This window comes from Ranitomeya imitator, chromosome 4 (assembly GCF_032444005.1).
Source record: "Ranitomeya imitator isolate aRanImi1 chromosome 4, aRanImi1.pri, whole genome shotgun sequence".
Lineage (NCBI taxonomy): Eukaryota > Metazoa > Chordata > Amphibia > Anura > Dendrobatidae > Ranitomeya > Ranitomeya imitator.
In genome coordinates this window covers 645077984-645095601 of record NC_091285.1, presented here as the reverse complement: position 1 = coordinate 645095601, position 17618 = coordinate 645077984, and the positions used below count along the sequence as shown (strand labels likewise).

General features: G+C 45.6%; 1 protein-coding gene across 1 annotated transcript in view; it reads right to left on the bottom strand.

Annotated features, from left to right (window-relative positions):
* Positions 1–14676, bottom strand: part of BIN3 (bridging integrator 3) — a 68018-nt gene extending 53342 nt beyond the window's left edge. Inside the window, exon 1 of the mRNA XM_069766958.1 lies at positions 14610–14676. Coding sequence (XP_069623059.1) covers positions 14610–14617 — 8 coding nt within the window. The 5' untranslated portion in view covers positions 14618–14676. The remainder of the gene's footprint in view (positions 1–14609) is intronic.
* Positions 14677–17618: the final 2942 nt, after the last annotated feature.

Here is a 17618-nt window from a genome sequence, read left to right as displayed (position 1 = left end):
ATCTGTTAACGCCAAAGAGCTCTGTTACCAAAAGTGCAAGACCTCGGGGGCTTGGGTAGACGACCTACTCAGCCCTGTCGGAAGCTGGGAACTAGATACCCAATGCGTCCCTCTGCTAAACTGCTGAGATGACCACACAAGACAGACCAAAGTTGGCTGAATTGCCCATTTTCTGCGGGGCTGGGTAAGGCTACTTTCACACTTCCGTCTTTTCCGATCCGTTGCAATGCTAGCGGTGGATACCCTGTCTGGAGGCAGTGCCCCTCACCCCGAACACCAGCGCTTTCAGCTTGTGGGTGCTACATTCTGATGTGCGGCCATTGCCCCACCATTACAGCACTCTAACTAAGCTCTATTTTACCTCCATTCTCTATAACGCAAGCTGTGGCGGCGCTTTTTTGACTGATGAAAGCCCTTATGGACTGAAACGTTTCGAGTGCTACAAATAAATCAAATCTTTCGCCGCTTAAGTTGAGTGCTAGACTTCTTTCTATTTGTATTGAAGGTCTGGGAACCTAGTCTAAGCACCACAGTATAGCTGTGCACATGGTGTTTTCTCTCATGTGCCATAAATATTGACCGGACAATCTATCCATTCGAGCCTCCTTTTATTTCCACCATTACACACATTAGCTAAACCTTATTAGGCCATGTATTTCAGTTTATAGGCCCCAAAAGGTCGCAAATAATGTAAAATGTTCGGAAAAAGTACCAATTTTGTCCCCATGCTCAGCAACAGTATATAGTAAAAAAAAAAAATTGTTGTGTTGTACCAGGATGGGGCATGGACAACACATTTTAGACGTATTTAAGCTTTATGCCAGAAAATGTCAAGTTTGGGCCTAGATCAGCACTTGCAAGTAGGAGGTGAAGAGTTCATTTTCCAACTTTCGGTCAGTCCAAAATCTTCTGAAAGTATTAAGACAAATAAGACTTGAATTAAATTTGGCACATTTTACTCAATTATAGTTTCCTTTATGTCTGGTATAAAACAGCTGTCTTCGTAATCTTCCCCAATAAATGGTGGTTCAGAGCCCTATGAGCTCAGTGGGCTTGGCTGATGGTAAAGGCATTTGTTGTTTTTTTGTTTGTTTTTTAAGATTCAGCAAAAGTGACCAAAGTAATTAGTAAAATGCTGTACGATAATGCACTGAAGAGTCAAGTGGGCGTCCTGCTTTGTGCAAGAGTCACACTGTCTAATGCCAACTCATGCCCATCCAATCTTAACGGACACCCCTCCCAGCCCCGGCAGTCACCAACAGGCTCACTTAACTCTTTGGCATGTGCTCACCTAGGGGTAGTGCACCTAGGTATAGGTTTTGTTTTTGTTTTTTTTATTTTCTCTGTTTTGCTAAATTGGAAAAAATCAGATGCGGGACGTTCAAAAAAGTGTCAGGTCATCTATTATGGCATGGTGGCAATACAAGGCAGTCAAATGAACCGACAAATCCCCTATAGGGGTATGTGCACACGTTCAGGTTTTTTCACTTTTTTTCACGTTTTTGCGTGATAAAAACGCATTACAAACTACAGACATATCCATCCTATCATTTAGAATGCATTCTGCAATTTTTGTGCACATGATGCATTTTTTTTCCGCAAAAAAACGTATTGCGGTAAAAAAAGCAGCATGTTCGTTAATTTTGCGGATTTTTCACGTTTTTCCCTCTATTCTATGCATTTGGGGAAAAAAAACGCACAAAAAAAAGCACCAAAAACGCATGCGGATTTCTGGCAGAAATGTCGGGTTTTTTTCAGGAAATTTCTGCTAGAAAATCCTGACGTGTGCACATAAAGGTATTTTCACGGATTTATAAACAACTGGCCAAAAGCAGGTTAAACAAAAAAAAAAAAAAAAAACACACACAACCCAAGAAGAACAATTCTTTGCTGACCCAGTGCAGCCTCTTCAGTAGTTGGACATCATTGATGTGACCACTGCAACCAATCACTGTCTCTGCCGGTTACATGTCGTATATAACGGGGCTGTGGAACCGCAGCCCATTTTGGTGGAGCCGGTGTCATGGAAATTGAGGAGTCGGAGATTTGGCTTATGGACTCCACAGCCCTGGTATATAAGAATATCACTACTGTTCTTTAATTAACCTTTTCCCTGCTCTTTTCCACCTTTTTGAAAAATCTTTAAAAAAAATTTTTTTTTTTTTTAAAAAAAAGGTAAAAGAAACCTGGCTGGATTCTACTAACATTTTCTTGTTTCTTCAAGAGTGTTTGTACCGCCACATATCCCTGTGAAAAAGTGCCCGGCCCTCATTCCGTCCAAGGTGCCGCTGCCAAAAGCCGGGCCATAACGCGGATGATCCGATATGGGTGAATGCAGAACTAGGTGAATCAGAGCTCGGAGAAGAACGAGGCAGGAGGGGACTTCGTATGGATGCTGTTTGCGGAACATATTTGGCTACATAAGATATTTTTCTCTAGGAGCTGGAGGGTGGCCAAAAATACCCAAGAATGGGCTGTGCAGAGCGTTCTGCGCTGTCAAAGCTGTGTATCTCTTGTGCTGCCAAAAAACGCACATCTCCAGGCATGTAAAAATGCCCTGCTTATTAAAAGTATCAGTTCTTAAAGGGAATGTTCTATGACAATCCCTTTTTTAAAATTTACCGTAACTTTTGGGACAAGTAAGAAAGAGCTCGGTGTCCCTATTTTTGGTTTGGATAAGCATGCGCTGCCCCTATCAGAAGAACAGGGGGCGGAAGAAATAGCATTTACCAAAAAAGTATCCTTTGGGCTACATTCTCCCAAAGTATGTAAAACAAGTTCTATTGGTGCATATTGCAGAGGTATTTTTTATTGTTTGTTTTTTTTTAAAAAAACTGTATGGAGCCTTTTTTCTATCTTCTACCAAACAGGACCCAGGGGGTGACACTTGCCTCCCTCTGTGCCTGTATGATGGAAAACATGGGCGATAAACTGTGCATGAAGGAGAGAGAAAGAAAAACAAAACTTAACTTTGTTGGAAGAATTTAACATGATATGAACTGAGCCTTAGCAAAATGTCACAAAAAGCTCAGACTCCCTCAAAGAATTAGGGAAGGTTCACACGATGGCGTCGATCCTCGTTGGCATTATTATGAATGCAATTCCTGTTTAGCCACAAAACCGTGAAGCAATTAGTTTGATAACTGCACTAATTGTATTAACATAGAATGCCGGCGAGCTACAAAATTCCCGTCCGCATCATGGCAGCTTCACGTGGCCTTACCCTAGTAGACCCAATCCTGTGGAGATGTTTGTTTCATTCTGAGCCACTGAATCAGATGCGAGGCCCGAACTGACTGGCAAGGAATTCATGCAGCAGATGGACACTAAGGCCATGTTCACACAGTGCGTTTTTTACTGCGGAACCGCAGCGGTTTTGCCGCTGCGGTTCCGCAGCTGTTTTCCATGCAGGGTACATAACAATGTAACCCTATGGAAAACAGTCACTGCTGTGCACATGATCCGGAATTTCGTTTAAAAAGCCGCGCAGAATAGCTGCGGCAAAAAAGAAGGAGCATGTCACTTCTTTTTCCTGAACCGCAGCGGTTCTGCACCCACAGACCTCCATTGTGAGGTCAAAACCGCAGTAAAACCCGCAGATCAAAAATATATCTGCGGGTTTTACTGCGATTTGATGTGCAGAACCGCTGCAGCAGGAAGTGCGGGGGAGCGGGCGGAAGTGCGTGGGCGGAGTGTGGCTGCCCCCCCGTGCTCCGATCCCGCCCCCCGTGCTCCGATGCCCCCCCCGTGCCCTAATCTCCCCCCCTTATACTTACCCGGCGTCCCGGTGTCCGTCCGGCCGTCTTCTCCCTGGGCGCCGCCATCTTGCAAAATGGCGGGCGCATGCGCAGTGCGCCCGCCGAATCTGCCGGCCGGCAGATTCGCTCCAAAGTGCATTTTGATCACTGAGATATAACCTATCTCAGTGATCAAAATAAAAAAATAGTAAATGACACCCCCCCCACTTTGTCACCCCCATTGGTAGGGACAATAAAAAAATTAAGAATTTTTTTTTTTTTTTTTTCACTAAGGTTAGAATAGGGGTAGGGTTAGGGGTAGGGTTAGGGGTAGGGTTAGGGGTAGGGTTAGGGGTAGGGTTAGGGTTAGAAAACTGCATAAAAAAAAAGGATCAAAAAACGCATCAAAAAAGGACAAAAAAAAGGACCTGCGTTTTCTGCCAAGAGCTGCAGTTTTTTAAAAAAACAGTCCTGAAAAAAAAAGGATGGAAATCCTGAACGTGTGAACATACCCTAAGGGTTTGTGCACACGTTGCAGAATTCCTGCAGAACTGCAGCTTTTTTTTTTCGCGCAGAAACGCTGCAGATCTGCAAGTGATTTACAGTACAATGTAAATCAATGGCAAAATAAAAATGCTGTGCTAATGGTGTGGAAAATTCTGCACAGAAAGCGCAGCAGATTCAAAAAAGGACCATGTCCATTCTTTGTGCAGAACTGCTGCGTTTCTGCACCCATTCCATAATAGAAATCTGCAGGGGTAAAAAAAGGAAGAAATCTGCAACGTGTGCACATACCAAAAAAAGGTGCAGATTCTGACCTGCGTTTTCTGCCAAGAAATTCCGAAAATTCCACAGTCAAATCTGCAACGTGTGCACATAGCCTAAGATAGCTGGGTAAAAAACACACGTTATAAGGGTATGTGCACACGATGCAGATTTAGTGCAGAAACGCTGCAGAACTGCACTGTGATTTACAGTACAATGTAAATCAATGTGAAAAGAAAAAAGCTGTGCACATGGTGCAGAAAAATCTGCGCAGAAACGCTGCAGATTTCAAAGAAGTGCACGTCGTTTCTTTTGTGCAGTTCTGCAGCGTTTCTGCGCAGATTTTTCTGCACCATGTGCACAGCTTTTTTCTTTTCACATTGATTTACATTGTACTGCGCAGAAACTGCACAGAAACTGCGCAGAAACTGCACAGAAACTGCACAGAAACTGCACAGAAACTGCACAGAAACTGCACAGAAACTGCACAGAAACTGCACAGAAACTGCACAGAAACTGCACAGAAACTGCACAGAAACTGCACAGAAACTGCACAGAAACAGCATCAAATCTGCAGATGCAGATTTGGTGCAGAAAATTCTGCACCACATTTCCTACGTGTGCACATAGCCTAATTACACCAAGCAGTTTTGCTCCCTGCCCTTGATGTGTTTAAGGCTATAGTCACACTTTGCGGATTTTGCTGCGGATCCGCAGCGGATTTGAACGCTGCGGATCTGCAGCAGTTTCCCATGAGTTTACAGTACAATGTAAACCTATGGGAAACAAAAAACGCAGTGCACATGCTGCGGAAAAAACCGCGCGGAAACGCTGCGGTTTACATTCCGCAGCACGTCACTTCTTTTCTGCGGATTTTCATCTGCTCCAATAGGAAACTGCAGATGAAAATCCGCAGAAGAAACCGCAGTAAAAACCGCGATAAATCCGCAGTAAAAACCGCGACGGGTTTTCACTGCGGATTTTGGAATTCTGCTGCGGAAAAATCCGCAGTGGAATCCGCAAAGTGTGAACATAGCCTAATGCTTTAAAGCCTGTGTACTTCCATCAGATGCCAAATAGGCTGAGCGTAAAATCCACACTATCTCCGTAGGTGTAGGACTCACAGACCACCCCAGCTGTGCCGACATCAGAGGTCCAATACTATCTCAACTACTTCCGTCCTGGGCCGGCTGTGCCTACCGGAGAAGCAAGAGCGATGGGCCTGAGTACTGGGGAAGCGCTAGTCTGCCGACTGGAAATGTATCGGGTCATATTACTCCACGGGTGGCAAACCTTAAAAGCTTTTGTGCTACAGTGGTAAAGTGATCATTGGGAAAATTGGAGGGGGACGTAGAGAGCGTACTTTAATCTTCCCCCTGTCGCTCCTAAGTTATCTACTGGATAGTTGTTGTCGTGTTATATACATGTTAGTTTGGACAGAAATCAAAGAGACCCTTAACCATCTACAAGTCCAAATAGACATTAAAGGGAACCTGTCACCCCCAAAATCGAAGGTGAGCTAAGCCCACCGGCATCAGGGGCTTATCTACAGCATTCTGTAATGCTGTAGATAAGCCCCTGATGTAACCTGAAAGATGAGAAAAAGAGGTTAGATTATGCTCACCCAGGAGCGGTCCCACTTCGGTCCGGTCCGATGGGTGTCGCGGTCCGGTGCCTCCCATCGTCTTACTATGATGTCCTCTTTTTGTCTTCACGCTGCGGCTCCGGCGCAGGCGTACTTTGTCTGCCCTGTGGAGGGCAGAGCAAAGTACTGCAGTGCGCAGGTGCTGGGCCTCTCTGCGCACTGCAGTACTTTGCTCTGTCCTCAACAGGGCAGACAAAGTACGCCTGCGCCGGAGCGGCAGCGTGAAGACAAGAAGAGAACGTCATCGTAAGAAGATGGGAGGCGCTGGACTGGACCGCGACACCCATCAGATCGGGCCACAACGGGAACGCCCCTGGGTGAGTATAATATAACCTCTTTTTCTCATCTTTCAGGTTACATCGGGGGCTTATCTACAGCATTAAAGAATGCTGTAGATAAGCCCCTGATGACGGTGGGCTTAGCTCAACTTCGATTTTTGGGGGTGACAGGTTCCCTTTAATTTTCACAAAAACTGACCGATATTCTCATCCCATTATTTCTCCTCTAATGATACACCTAGTCTATATGTTGGTAACTTCCCGTCTGAGTAGCTGCAACAGCAACTCACATTCTGAGGGATTTCCAGGAGTTCAACTCCTTCCTGCTCCACGACATACTATTACATAAGGGTGCAGGTGTATGAAGTTGGTCCAGGAGCAGAGACTACTCCACACAGGGCAGGTGCGTTACAGTCAGCACCTACAGTACTAACAGCAGCAACATGAAGTAGTGCCAATCACTGCTGTTTAATCAATTTAATGCCACTGTCAAGCTCTGCCAGCAACAATGAATTTGTGCCATTTCGGCGACAAGTCCGTTTGGGCCTCCTTACTACATGACTGAATGATTGGTGGTTCAATTGCCCTATGGGGACTAAAAAAAAAAAAAATCAAAGAAGTTGTCAACTACTTGGACAACTTCTTGTCATACCCCTCGATTGGCCCCAATAAAACCTATACTCACCTCCTGTGCCGGTGCCGTTCCCATGGTGTCGGCACTCGCTCTCCCCAGGGCGCTCTTGTTGTGCCATGTGACACCGGCGCCCAATCAGCGTTGGTGTCACTGTCTCCGCCTTTGGACAAATCAAACATGAAGATGAAGTCCGGGATCAGCAAATTATGATCGATTTGTCTGAAGGCGGTGTCAGTGATGCCCGCACCGATTGGGCGCCAGGGTCACAACACAGCACGAGAGCTCAAGACAAAGCGACTGCCGACGGGTGTTGGACCAATTGAAGCGCCATTGTGCGCTAAATTGACATCGTCCATTTTTGTACCTGCATTCTCCTGCATCCATGTTTTAAAGGCTTATTGAACAAGGAAAAACTTTTATGGGATTGCGAGAGACGCCAATTTTTCATCTGGATTGCTTTGGAAATTAAATTACCGTAGTCTAGATCACATCGTCCATATTAAAGGCAGCATTTTAAATGTGAACTGTCCATGTGAGGCCTCATGATGTCCACCACACTACCCGGACCATGGGGATCACACGTTGAATGTGTGATACCAAAAGTAACCATCTAGTTTCAAATGATGATAATCATTTTTCTATATTGATACCCTCTTATATGTGAGACAGTAGCAATTTTAGGGATTTTCTCATGAACGTTGCACAATTTTGGCCTCCGCAGTAAAAAAAAAGGACATGAATGTGGGTACAGAGAACAGTGACCTTGGTTATTATGGGAACGGGTGACCTGCAGACACTAAGAAAGGTTATCAAACTTAGGGTTATTCATTTTGCAAAACGAAGGCTTAGGGGCAAGCTTCTTAAAATGTACAAATATGAGAGGACAGTATAGTCTATATAATGATGATCTTTTGACACTTAGGCCTGTGACAGTGACAAGGGGGCATCGTCTAAAGGTACCGTCTCTCCAGCCACCAACGATGCCGAAGTCCCCAGGTAACCAGGGTAAACATCGGGTTACTAAGCGCAGGGCCGCGCTTAGTAACCCGATGTTTACCCTGGTTACCAGTGTAAATGTAAAAAAAAACAAACACTACATACTTACATTCCGGTGTCTGTCGCGTCCCTTGCCGTCACCTTCCCTGCACAGTGTAAGCGCCGACCGTAAAGCAGAGCGGTGACGTCACCGCTGTGCTCTGCTTTACGGCCGGCCGGCGCTGACACACGATGCAGGAGGAGTGCAGGGAAGCTGACGCCGGGGGACGCGACAGACATCGGAATGTAAGTATGTAGTTTTTTTTTTTTACATTTACTATGGTAACCAGGGTAAACATCGGGTTACTAAGCGCGGCCCTGCGCTTAGTAACCCCATGTTTACCCTGGTTACAAGTGAACACATCGCTGGATCGGCGTCACACACGCCGATTCAGCGATGTCTGCGGGAGATCCAGCGACGAAATAAAGTTCTGGCCTTCTAGCTCCGACCAGCGATGTCACAGCAGGATCCTGATCGCTGCTGCCTGTCAAACACAACGATGTCGCTATCCAGGACGCTGCAAGTCGCTCAGTGTGAAGGTACCTTTAGTCTAGAGCAGGGGTGGGCAATTAATTTTGCCATGGGGCCGCATGAGAAATTTGGATGGTTTTAGAGGGCCGGACTAATATAATTAACTAATTTTTACCCAATACTGTAGTATACATATGCTATATTTTCATGAACAAACAGTATGTTAAACAATGCAGAGATTATCCAGGCCCCATAATGTCCAGATTTCATTTGTGCCCCCATAATGTCCAGATTTCATTAGTGCCCCCATAATGTCCAGATTTCATTAGTGCAGATAATAACCCAGTGCACAAGTACAGGGGAGCAGATAATAACCCAGAGCACAAGTACAGGGGAGCAGATAATAACCCAGAGCACAAGTACAGGGGAGCAGATAACCCAGAGCACAAGTACAGAGGAGCAGATAATAACTCAGAGCACAAGTACTGAGGAGCAGATAATAACTCAGAGCACAAGTACTGAGGAGCAGATAATAACTCAGAGCACAAGTACTGAGGAGCAGATAATAACTCAGAGCACAAGTACTGAGGAGCAGATAATAACTCAGAGCACAAGTACTGAGGAGCAGATAATAACCCAGAGCACAAGTACAGGGGAGCAGATAACCCAGAGCACAAGTACAGAGGAGCAGAAAACCCAGAGCACAAGTACAGAGGAGCAGATAATAACCCAGAGCACAAGTACAGAGGAGCAGATAATAACCCAGAGCACAAGTACAGGGGAGCAGATAATAACCCAGAGCACAAGTACAGGGGAGCAGATAATAACCCAGAGCACAAGTACAGAGGAGCAGATAATAACTCAGAGCACAAGTACTGAGGAGCAGATAATAACTCAGAGCACAAGTACTGAGGAGCAGATAATAACCCAGAGCACAAGTACAGGGGAGCAGATAACCCAGAGCACAAGTACAGAGGAGCAGATAATAACTCAGAGCACAAGTACTGAGGAGCAGATAATAACCCAGAGCACAAGTACAGGGGAGCAGATAACCCAGAGCACAAGTACTGAGGAGCAGATAATAACCCAGAGCACAAGTACAGAGGAGCAGATAACCCAGTGCACAAGTATAGAGGAGCAGATAATAACCCAGAGCACAAGTACAGGGGAGCAGATAACCCAGAGCACAAGTACAGAGGAGCAGAAAACCCAGAGCACAAGTACAGAGGAGCAGATAATAACCCAGAGCACAAGTACAGAGGAGCAGATAATAACCCAGAGCACAAGTACAGGGGAGCAGATAATAACCCAGAGCACAAGTACAGGGGAGCAGATAATAACCCAGAGCACAAGTACAGAGGAGCAGATAATAACTCAGAGCACAAGTACTGAGGAGCAGATAATAACCCAGAGCACAAGTACAGAGGAGCAGATAATAACTCAGAGCACAAGTACTGAGGAGCAGATAATAACCCAGAGCACAAGTACAGGGGAGCAGATAACCCAGAGCACAAGTACTGAGGAGCAGATAATAACCCAGAGCACAAGTACTGAGGAGCAGATAATAACCCAGAGCACAAGTACTGAGGAGCAGATAATAACCCAGAGCACAAGTACTGAGGAGCAGATAACCCAGAGCACAAGTACAGAGGAGCAGATAACCCAGAGCACAAGTACTGAGGAGCAGATAATAACCCAGAGCACAAGTACAGAGGAGCAGATAACCCAGAGCACAAGTACAGGGGAGCAGATAACCCAGAGCACAAGTACTGAGGAGCAGATAATAACTCAGAGCACAAGTACTGAGGAGCAGATAATAACTCAGAGCACAAGTACTGAGGAGCAGATAATAACCCAGAGCACAAGTACAGAGGAGCAGATAATAACCCAGAGCACAAGTACTGAGGAGCAGATAATAACCCAGAGCACAAGTACTGAGGAGCAGATAACCCAGAGCACAAGTACAGAGGAGCAGATAACTCAGAGCACAAGTACTGAGGAGCAGATAATAACCCAGAGCACAAGTACTGAGGAGCAGATAATAACCCAGAGCACAAGTACTGAGGAGCAGATAACCCAGAGCACAAGTACTGAGGAGCAGATAACCCAGAGCACAAGTACAGAGGAGCAGATAACCCAGAGCACAAGTACAGAGGAGCAGATAACTCAGAGCACAAGTACGGAGGAGCAGATAACACAGAGCACAAGTACTGAGGAGCAGATAATAACCCAGAGCACAAGTACTGAGGAGCAGATAACCCAGAGCACAAGTACAGAGGAGCAGATAAGCCAGAGCACAAGTACAGAGGAGCAGATAAGCCAGAGCACAAGTACAGAGGAGCAGATAACCCAGAGCACAAGTACAGAGGAGCAGATAACCCAGAGCACAAGTACTGAGGAGCAGATAACCCAGAGCCCAAGTACAGCGGAGCAGATGACCCAGTGCGCAAGTACTGAGGAGCAGATAACCCAGAGCCCTTACCACCGACCACCGGCACCGTCCGACTCCACAAGTGACCTCAGTACAGCGCTGCAGTGCCACACAGAATACCGGCGCAACGGAGCAGAGCAGCAGCATGTGTCACGCTGAGGGACGTCACCTGCTGCTGGCGCTTCCCTGATGCGGAAGTGCCAGCGGCGGTCAGCGCCTCTCAGCGGACAGGAGTTTGAATGCAGGGCGCACAGGCGCAGGCGTGGCTGAAGGGAAGGGGAGCCGAGCGGTGCCTCGGGCGGCAAGGGAAGGGGAGCCGAGCGGTGCCTGGGGCGGCGGGCGGCAAGGGAAGGGGAGCCGAGCGGTGCCTGGGGCGGCGGGCCGTTTACAACCGTCAGGCGGGCCGGATGCGGCCCGCGGGCCGCATCTTGCCCAGGTCTGGTCTAGAGGAATGAAGGCTTAATAGTAATCAAAGATGGCTCTTTATTGAAAGAGCAGTGACGCTATGGAACTCTCTGCCACATGATATTGTAATGGTGGATTCACTACAAAAGTACTAGAAGGGCCTTAACCCCTTCCCGACATGCGCTGTACATGTACTGCTCTGCGGGAACGTTCCCGCAAACAGCAGTGCATGTACGGCGGCACGATCGCGCAGCCTCACGCTGAGCGCTGCGGCGATCGAGTGCGGGTATCAGCTTTGCGTGAGCGCCGACACCCTGCAGCAACGCCCACTATTACCGCTAGCACTGATCGCAGGCATTTAACCCCCCTAATGTCGCTGTCAGTAGTGACAGCGACACAGAAGAACATCGCGCAGGGAATGACCTTCCATCAGGACGACGTGATGCGATCATGTTGTCCTGATAGTCTCTATGGAGACTCCAGGGCAAAAGATGGCCGCGGGGTCCCGCAGGGAAGATGGCTTCTGAGCTCCTGCTGAGAGCAGGACCTGAGACACCTCCTTCCAGATGCTGATGTGATACTATGCAGTGTAGAAGCATTGCAGAGCATGAGATCAGCAAGCTGAAAAATATTTGTTTCCTTTTTTTTCTGTATTTGGGCATCTTAAAAAAATATATATATGTTTTTTTACACTTTTTAATACATACCGGTATATTTTTTTTTACATTGTCCCATCCTGGGACATCACTTTGTAGTATCACAGTGATGTCCCAGGATGGGACAATGTAAAAAAAAATATACCGGTATGTATTAAAAAGTGTAAAAAAAAATATATATATTTTTTTTAAGATGCCCAAATACAGAAAAAAAAGGAAACAAATATTTTTCCAATAAGTACATTTATGTAAATAAGAAAAATAAACAATAAAAGTACACATATTTGGTATCGCCGTGTCCGTAACGACCCACTCTATAAAACTGTCCCACTAGTTAACCTTTTCACCGAACACCGAAAAAAAAACCGAGGCAAAAAACAAATTAACAAAAAGTTAAATAAAATGCGATAAAAAAGATGAATGTAAAAAAACGGTACTGCTGAAAACGTCATCTTGTCATGCAAAAAAAATAAGTCGTCATACAGATCCGTCAGCAGAAAAATACAAAAAGTTATAGCTCTCAGAATAAAGTGATTCAAAAATAATTGTTTCTATAAAAGTTGTTATTGTGTAAAAGCGCCAAAACATAAAAAAAAAAACTATATAAATTGGGTATTGCTATAATTTTACTGACCCGAAGAATAAAGCTGTCTTAGCAATTTTATCTCACATGGAACGGTATAAAAAAAAAAAAAAAAAAAAAACAACTCCTGAATTGCTGGTTTTTGTTCATTGAGTCTCCCAAAAATCAGAACAGAAAGCGATCAAAAAATGTCATGTGAACGAAAATGATACCAATAAAAACGTCAGCTCGTCCCGCAAAAAAAAAACAAGACCTCGCATGACTGTCGGCTGAAATATGGAAAAATTATAGCTTTCGAAATGTGGTGATGAAAAAAATAGTTTTCGCAATAAAAAGCGTCTTTTAAACTACGTTCACATTAGCGTTGCGTCGGGCGCAGCCGCGGCGACGCATGCGTCACATGCCCCTATATTTAACATGGGTGCGCATGGACATGCGTTGTCTTGCGTTTTGTGACGCATGCGTCATTTTTGGCGCAAGCGTCAGGACGTAGAGGACGCAGCAAGTTGCATTTTTTTTGCGTCCAAAAGCAAGCCAAAAATTATTATTATTATTATTTATTGTTATAGCGCCATTTATTCCATGGCACTTTACATGTGAGGAGGAGTATACATAAAAACAAGTACAATAATCTTAAACAATACAAGTCATAACTGGTACAGGAGGAATGAGGACCCTGCCCGCGAAGGCTCACAATCTACAAGGGATGGGTGAGGATACAGTAGGTGAGGATAGAGATGGTCATGCAGCGGTTTGGTCGATTGGTGGTTACTGCAGGTTGTAACTTGTAGGCTTGTCACTATACCTACCAGACTACCATACCATACCCTCAAAAGGCCACTACAGGCTAAGTATAATAACCTAACCGATACTTAGCCTGTATTTGGGCAGATATGGTCCTAGTCTGGTAGGCATTAGCTGGGACAGGTGCTCTCCATTGTTATTCTATCAAAATATATATATATATATAATTACTCTTGATATGATTGATGTATTATCTTGATTGTTCTTTTTCTGGATGCGCCCTGTCATTCACTCCAGCCCTCTCAGGTGCCAACATATATTATTACACCTTAGTCTGTGGGATATGTCTTGTATTTTCCCGTCATTTCGGGCATTTTTGTGCTTTTAATTGTTTTTAATTGTGTTGTTTGCTTACTAGGTTGTTTAATAAAATACTTTTGATACTTTGGTACTATTTAGTCCTGTTGATCTCGTATACAACATGCCCTTTTTCTATTGGTTCTATGATCAAACAGAACATTTACCTCACACATATCTGATGCCGATCATTCATTCTGATCAATAGAAGTGCGGAAAAATTACACTCCAAGCGATCTGCTATTGATTAGGTCACCGGTAGTTTAAGGGGTTGTCCATTTTTGGGGACACATTTTATAAACACAGTCCTTTATTGCAGTGTACGGGGCATACAGGGGGTGCGGGCAATCAATGGACGGCGGCAGTATCGCGTCTGCTCTGATGCTTCCACGGGTTTATTCGGGGCTAAAAATTATTTTTTGCAATTAATTAAAAGCTTTGCCCCATTTCCCTCCTATAGCCTCAGTGTTGCACTGTCTAATATATATTGACTGCAGAAGGAGTTAACGGAGAATCAGTCAGTGAACTCACTGTAATGCTCTCTCATCTCTTTCTCTGAGCTCCTCCCAGTTGACTTATAACCACTTCATAGTTGAATGTTCAGAAAAACAAAGGGCATCTTGCTTATATGCGGCTTATAAAGGGGATCAGCTGTCAGCTGCATTTCCCAGAGCTCTGACCTGCTGTATCGTCAGACTACTGACAAGTGATAGTCTGGAAACATAATATCATGTTATAAATATTACAATGGGATGTAGGACTACAAGTCCCAGCACCTCCTGCCCACCGGACGGTCATATACGCCGTACAGATCGCGTGAGACCACACACAAGCGCAGAACCAGGCGGCAGACATGTCAGTACTCACCAACTCATCGTTCTTCCCGAGCTCTTCTGCTCTTCTTGTTGTTTTCCTTCTATAACTTCCGGGTTTGTGTCGGTCTCCAGGAAGTGTACATTCCTAGTTACGAACAGAGCGGATATGACGTCGACCAAGGGGGCGTGGTTTAGCAGCGCAACGCTGTGTGAGCCGCAACTAATAGTGCGCATGCGTCCGGCTAAAGGCGCGAACTGTAAGTGTTGAGGGAGGAGGAATGCGCAGACCGTAACTAATGGCGCCCTGTTTCTAGCGCTCCGGTCGCTTTACCTTGGTTTATTATTAATCATTATTTCTACCAAATTTACAAAATTATCGAACCAACATTTGAAAAATATATTATTTTGTGTGTATGTGACAGACTAACGGTTTGGATAATTAAATGACAGGTCAGCTGACATCTGTGAGGTATTAAAATGGCTGAATGGCCTGTCCCACTGTACCCTGCATTGTGTGCTACAGTCCTAACAGTATTGGGGTCCTAAGGATGCCGATACTGGTAATTGTGACTGCCACCAACGCCGTCACCCCAGCAGACTTCATTTTAGACAGTGACCTGCTGGAGGTCAGCACCCCGCAGGGGACGTTGGGGGTGCGATGATGCCTCTGCATCGTGCCACTAGCGTCCACTGCAAGGGCGGATAGAAAAATAGACTTAAAGGGAACCTGTCACCCCCAAAATCAATGGTGAGGTAAGCTCACCGTCATCGGGCTTATCTACAGCATTCTGGAATGCATTCTGGAATGCTGTAGATAAGCCCCCGATGTAACCTGAAAGATGAGAAAAAGAGGTTAGATTATACTCACCCAGGGGTGGTCCTGCTCCGATGAGCGTCGCGGTCCGGGGCCTCCCATCTTCATTCCATGACGTCCTCTTCAGGTATTCACGCCGCGGCTCCGGCGCAGGTGTACTTTGTCTGCCCTGTTGAGGGCAGAGCACAGTATTGCAGTGCGCAGGCGCTGGAAAGGTCAAAGAGGCCTAGCGCCTGCGCACTGCAGTACTTCGCATTACAGAATGCTGTAGATAAGCCCCTGATGACGGTGAGCTTACCTCACCATCGATTTTGGGGGTGACAGGTTCCCTTTAATATGAGGTCTGGATTAGGGTTTGTTTGTTTTTTTAGTTTAGGGTTCTGTGAAGGACCAACATACCACATAGGTGTATGTGGTGTGGACCATCATACTATATTGGGGTATGTGATGTGGACCATCATACTATGTTGGGAGCTGTGGGGGACTATCATACTATATAGGGGTATGTGGTGTGGACCATCATACTATATTGGGAGCTGTGGGGGACCATCATACTATATTGGGGTATGTGATGTGGACCATCATACTATGTTGGGAGCTGTGGGGGACTATCATACTATATAGGGGTATGTGGTGTGGACCATCATACTATATTGGGAGCTGTGGGGGACCATCATACTATATTGGGGTATGTGGTGTGGACCATCATACTATATTGGGAGCTGTGGGGGACCATCATACTATATTGGGGTATGTGGTGTGGACCATCATACTATATTGGGAGCTGTGGGGGTCCATCATACTATATTGGGGTATGTGGTGTGGACCATCATACTATATTGGGGGCTGTGGGGGACCATCATACTATATTGGGGTATGTGATGTGGGTCATCATACTATATTGGGAGCTGTGGGGGACCATCATACTATATTGGGGTATGTGGTGTGGACCATCATACTATATTGGGAGCTGTGGGGGACCATCATACTATATTGGGGTATGTGGTGTGGACCATCATACTATATTGGGAGCTGTGGGGGACCATCATACTATATTGGGGTATGTGGTGTGGACCATCATACTATATTGGGAGCTGTGGGGGACCATCATACTATATTGGGGTATGTGGTGTGGACCATCATACTATATTGGGAGCTGTGGGGGACCATCATACTATATAGGGGTATGTGGTGTTGACCATCATACTATATTGGGAGCTGTGGGGGTCCATCATACTATATTGGGGTATGTGGTGTGGACCATCATACTATATTGGGAGCTGTGGGGGACCATCATACTATATTGGGGTATGTGGTGTGGACCATCATACTATATTGGGAGCTGTGGGGGACCATCATACTATATTGGGGTATGTGGTGTGGACCATCATACTATATTGGGAGCTGTGGGGGACCATCATACTATATTGGGGTATGTGGTGTGGACCATCATACTATATTGGGAGCTGTGGGGGACCATCATACTATATAGGGGTATGTGGTGTTGACCATCATACTATATTGGGAGCTGTGGGGGTCCATCATACTATATAGGGGTATGTGGTATGGACCATCATACTATATTGGGGGCTGTGGGGGACCATCATACTATATTGGGGTATGTGGTGTGGACCATCATACTATATTGGGGACTGTGGGGGGGCCATCATACTATATAGGGGTCTGTAAGGTGAGCCATCATGCTATATAAGATGCTGTGGGGTTGACCATCATACTATATAGGGCAGGGGTGTCAAACTGCAATCCTCGAGGGCTGCAAACAGGTCATGTTTTCAGGATTTCCTTGTACTGCACAGGTGATAATTTAATCACCTACACAAATAATAAGTTGGTGATTAAATTATCACCTGTGCAGTACAAGGAAATCCTGAAAACATGACCTGTTTGCAGCCCTCGAGGAATGCAGTTTGACACCCCTGATATAGGGGGTTGTGGGGTGAACTTTCATACCATATAAAGGGCTGTGATGTGGCAGATCGTACTATATAGGAGGTTGTGAGGCGGACCATCATACAAAATAGGGGGTTGGAAGGTGAAACATACTATATAGGAGGATGTTGGGGTACAAACATACTATATAGGGGGCTGTTGGGTGGGACCATCAAACCATATAAGGGGCTGTGAGGTGGATCATCATACTCTATGGGGGGACTGTGAGGTGGACCATCATACTATATAAGGGTATATGCCTACAATCAGGAACAGCAGCGTTTTGGACGCTGTGCC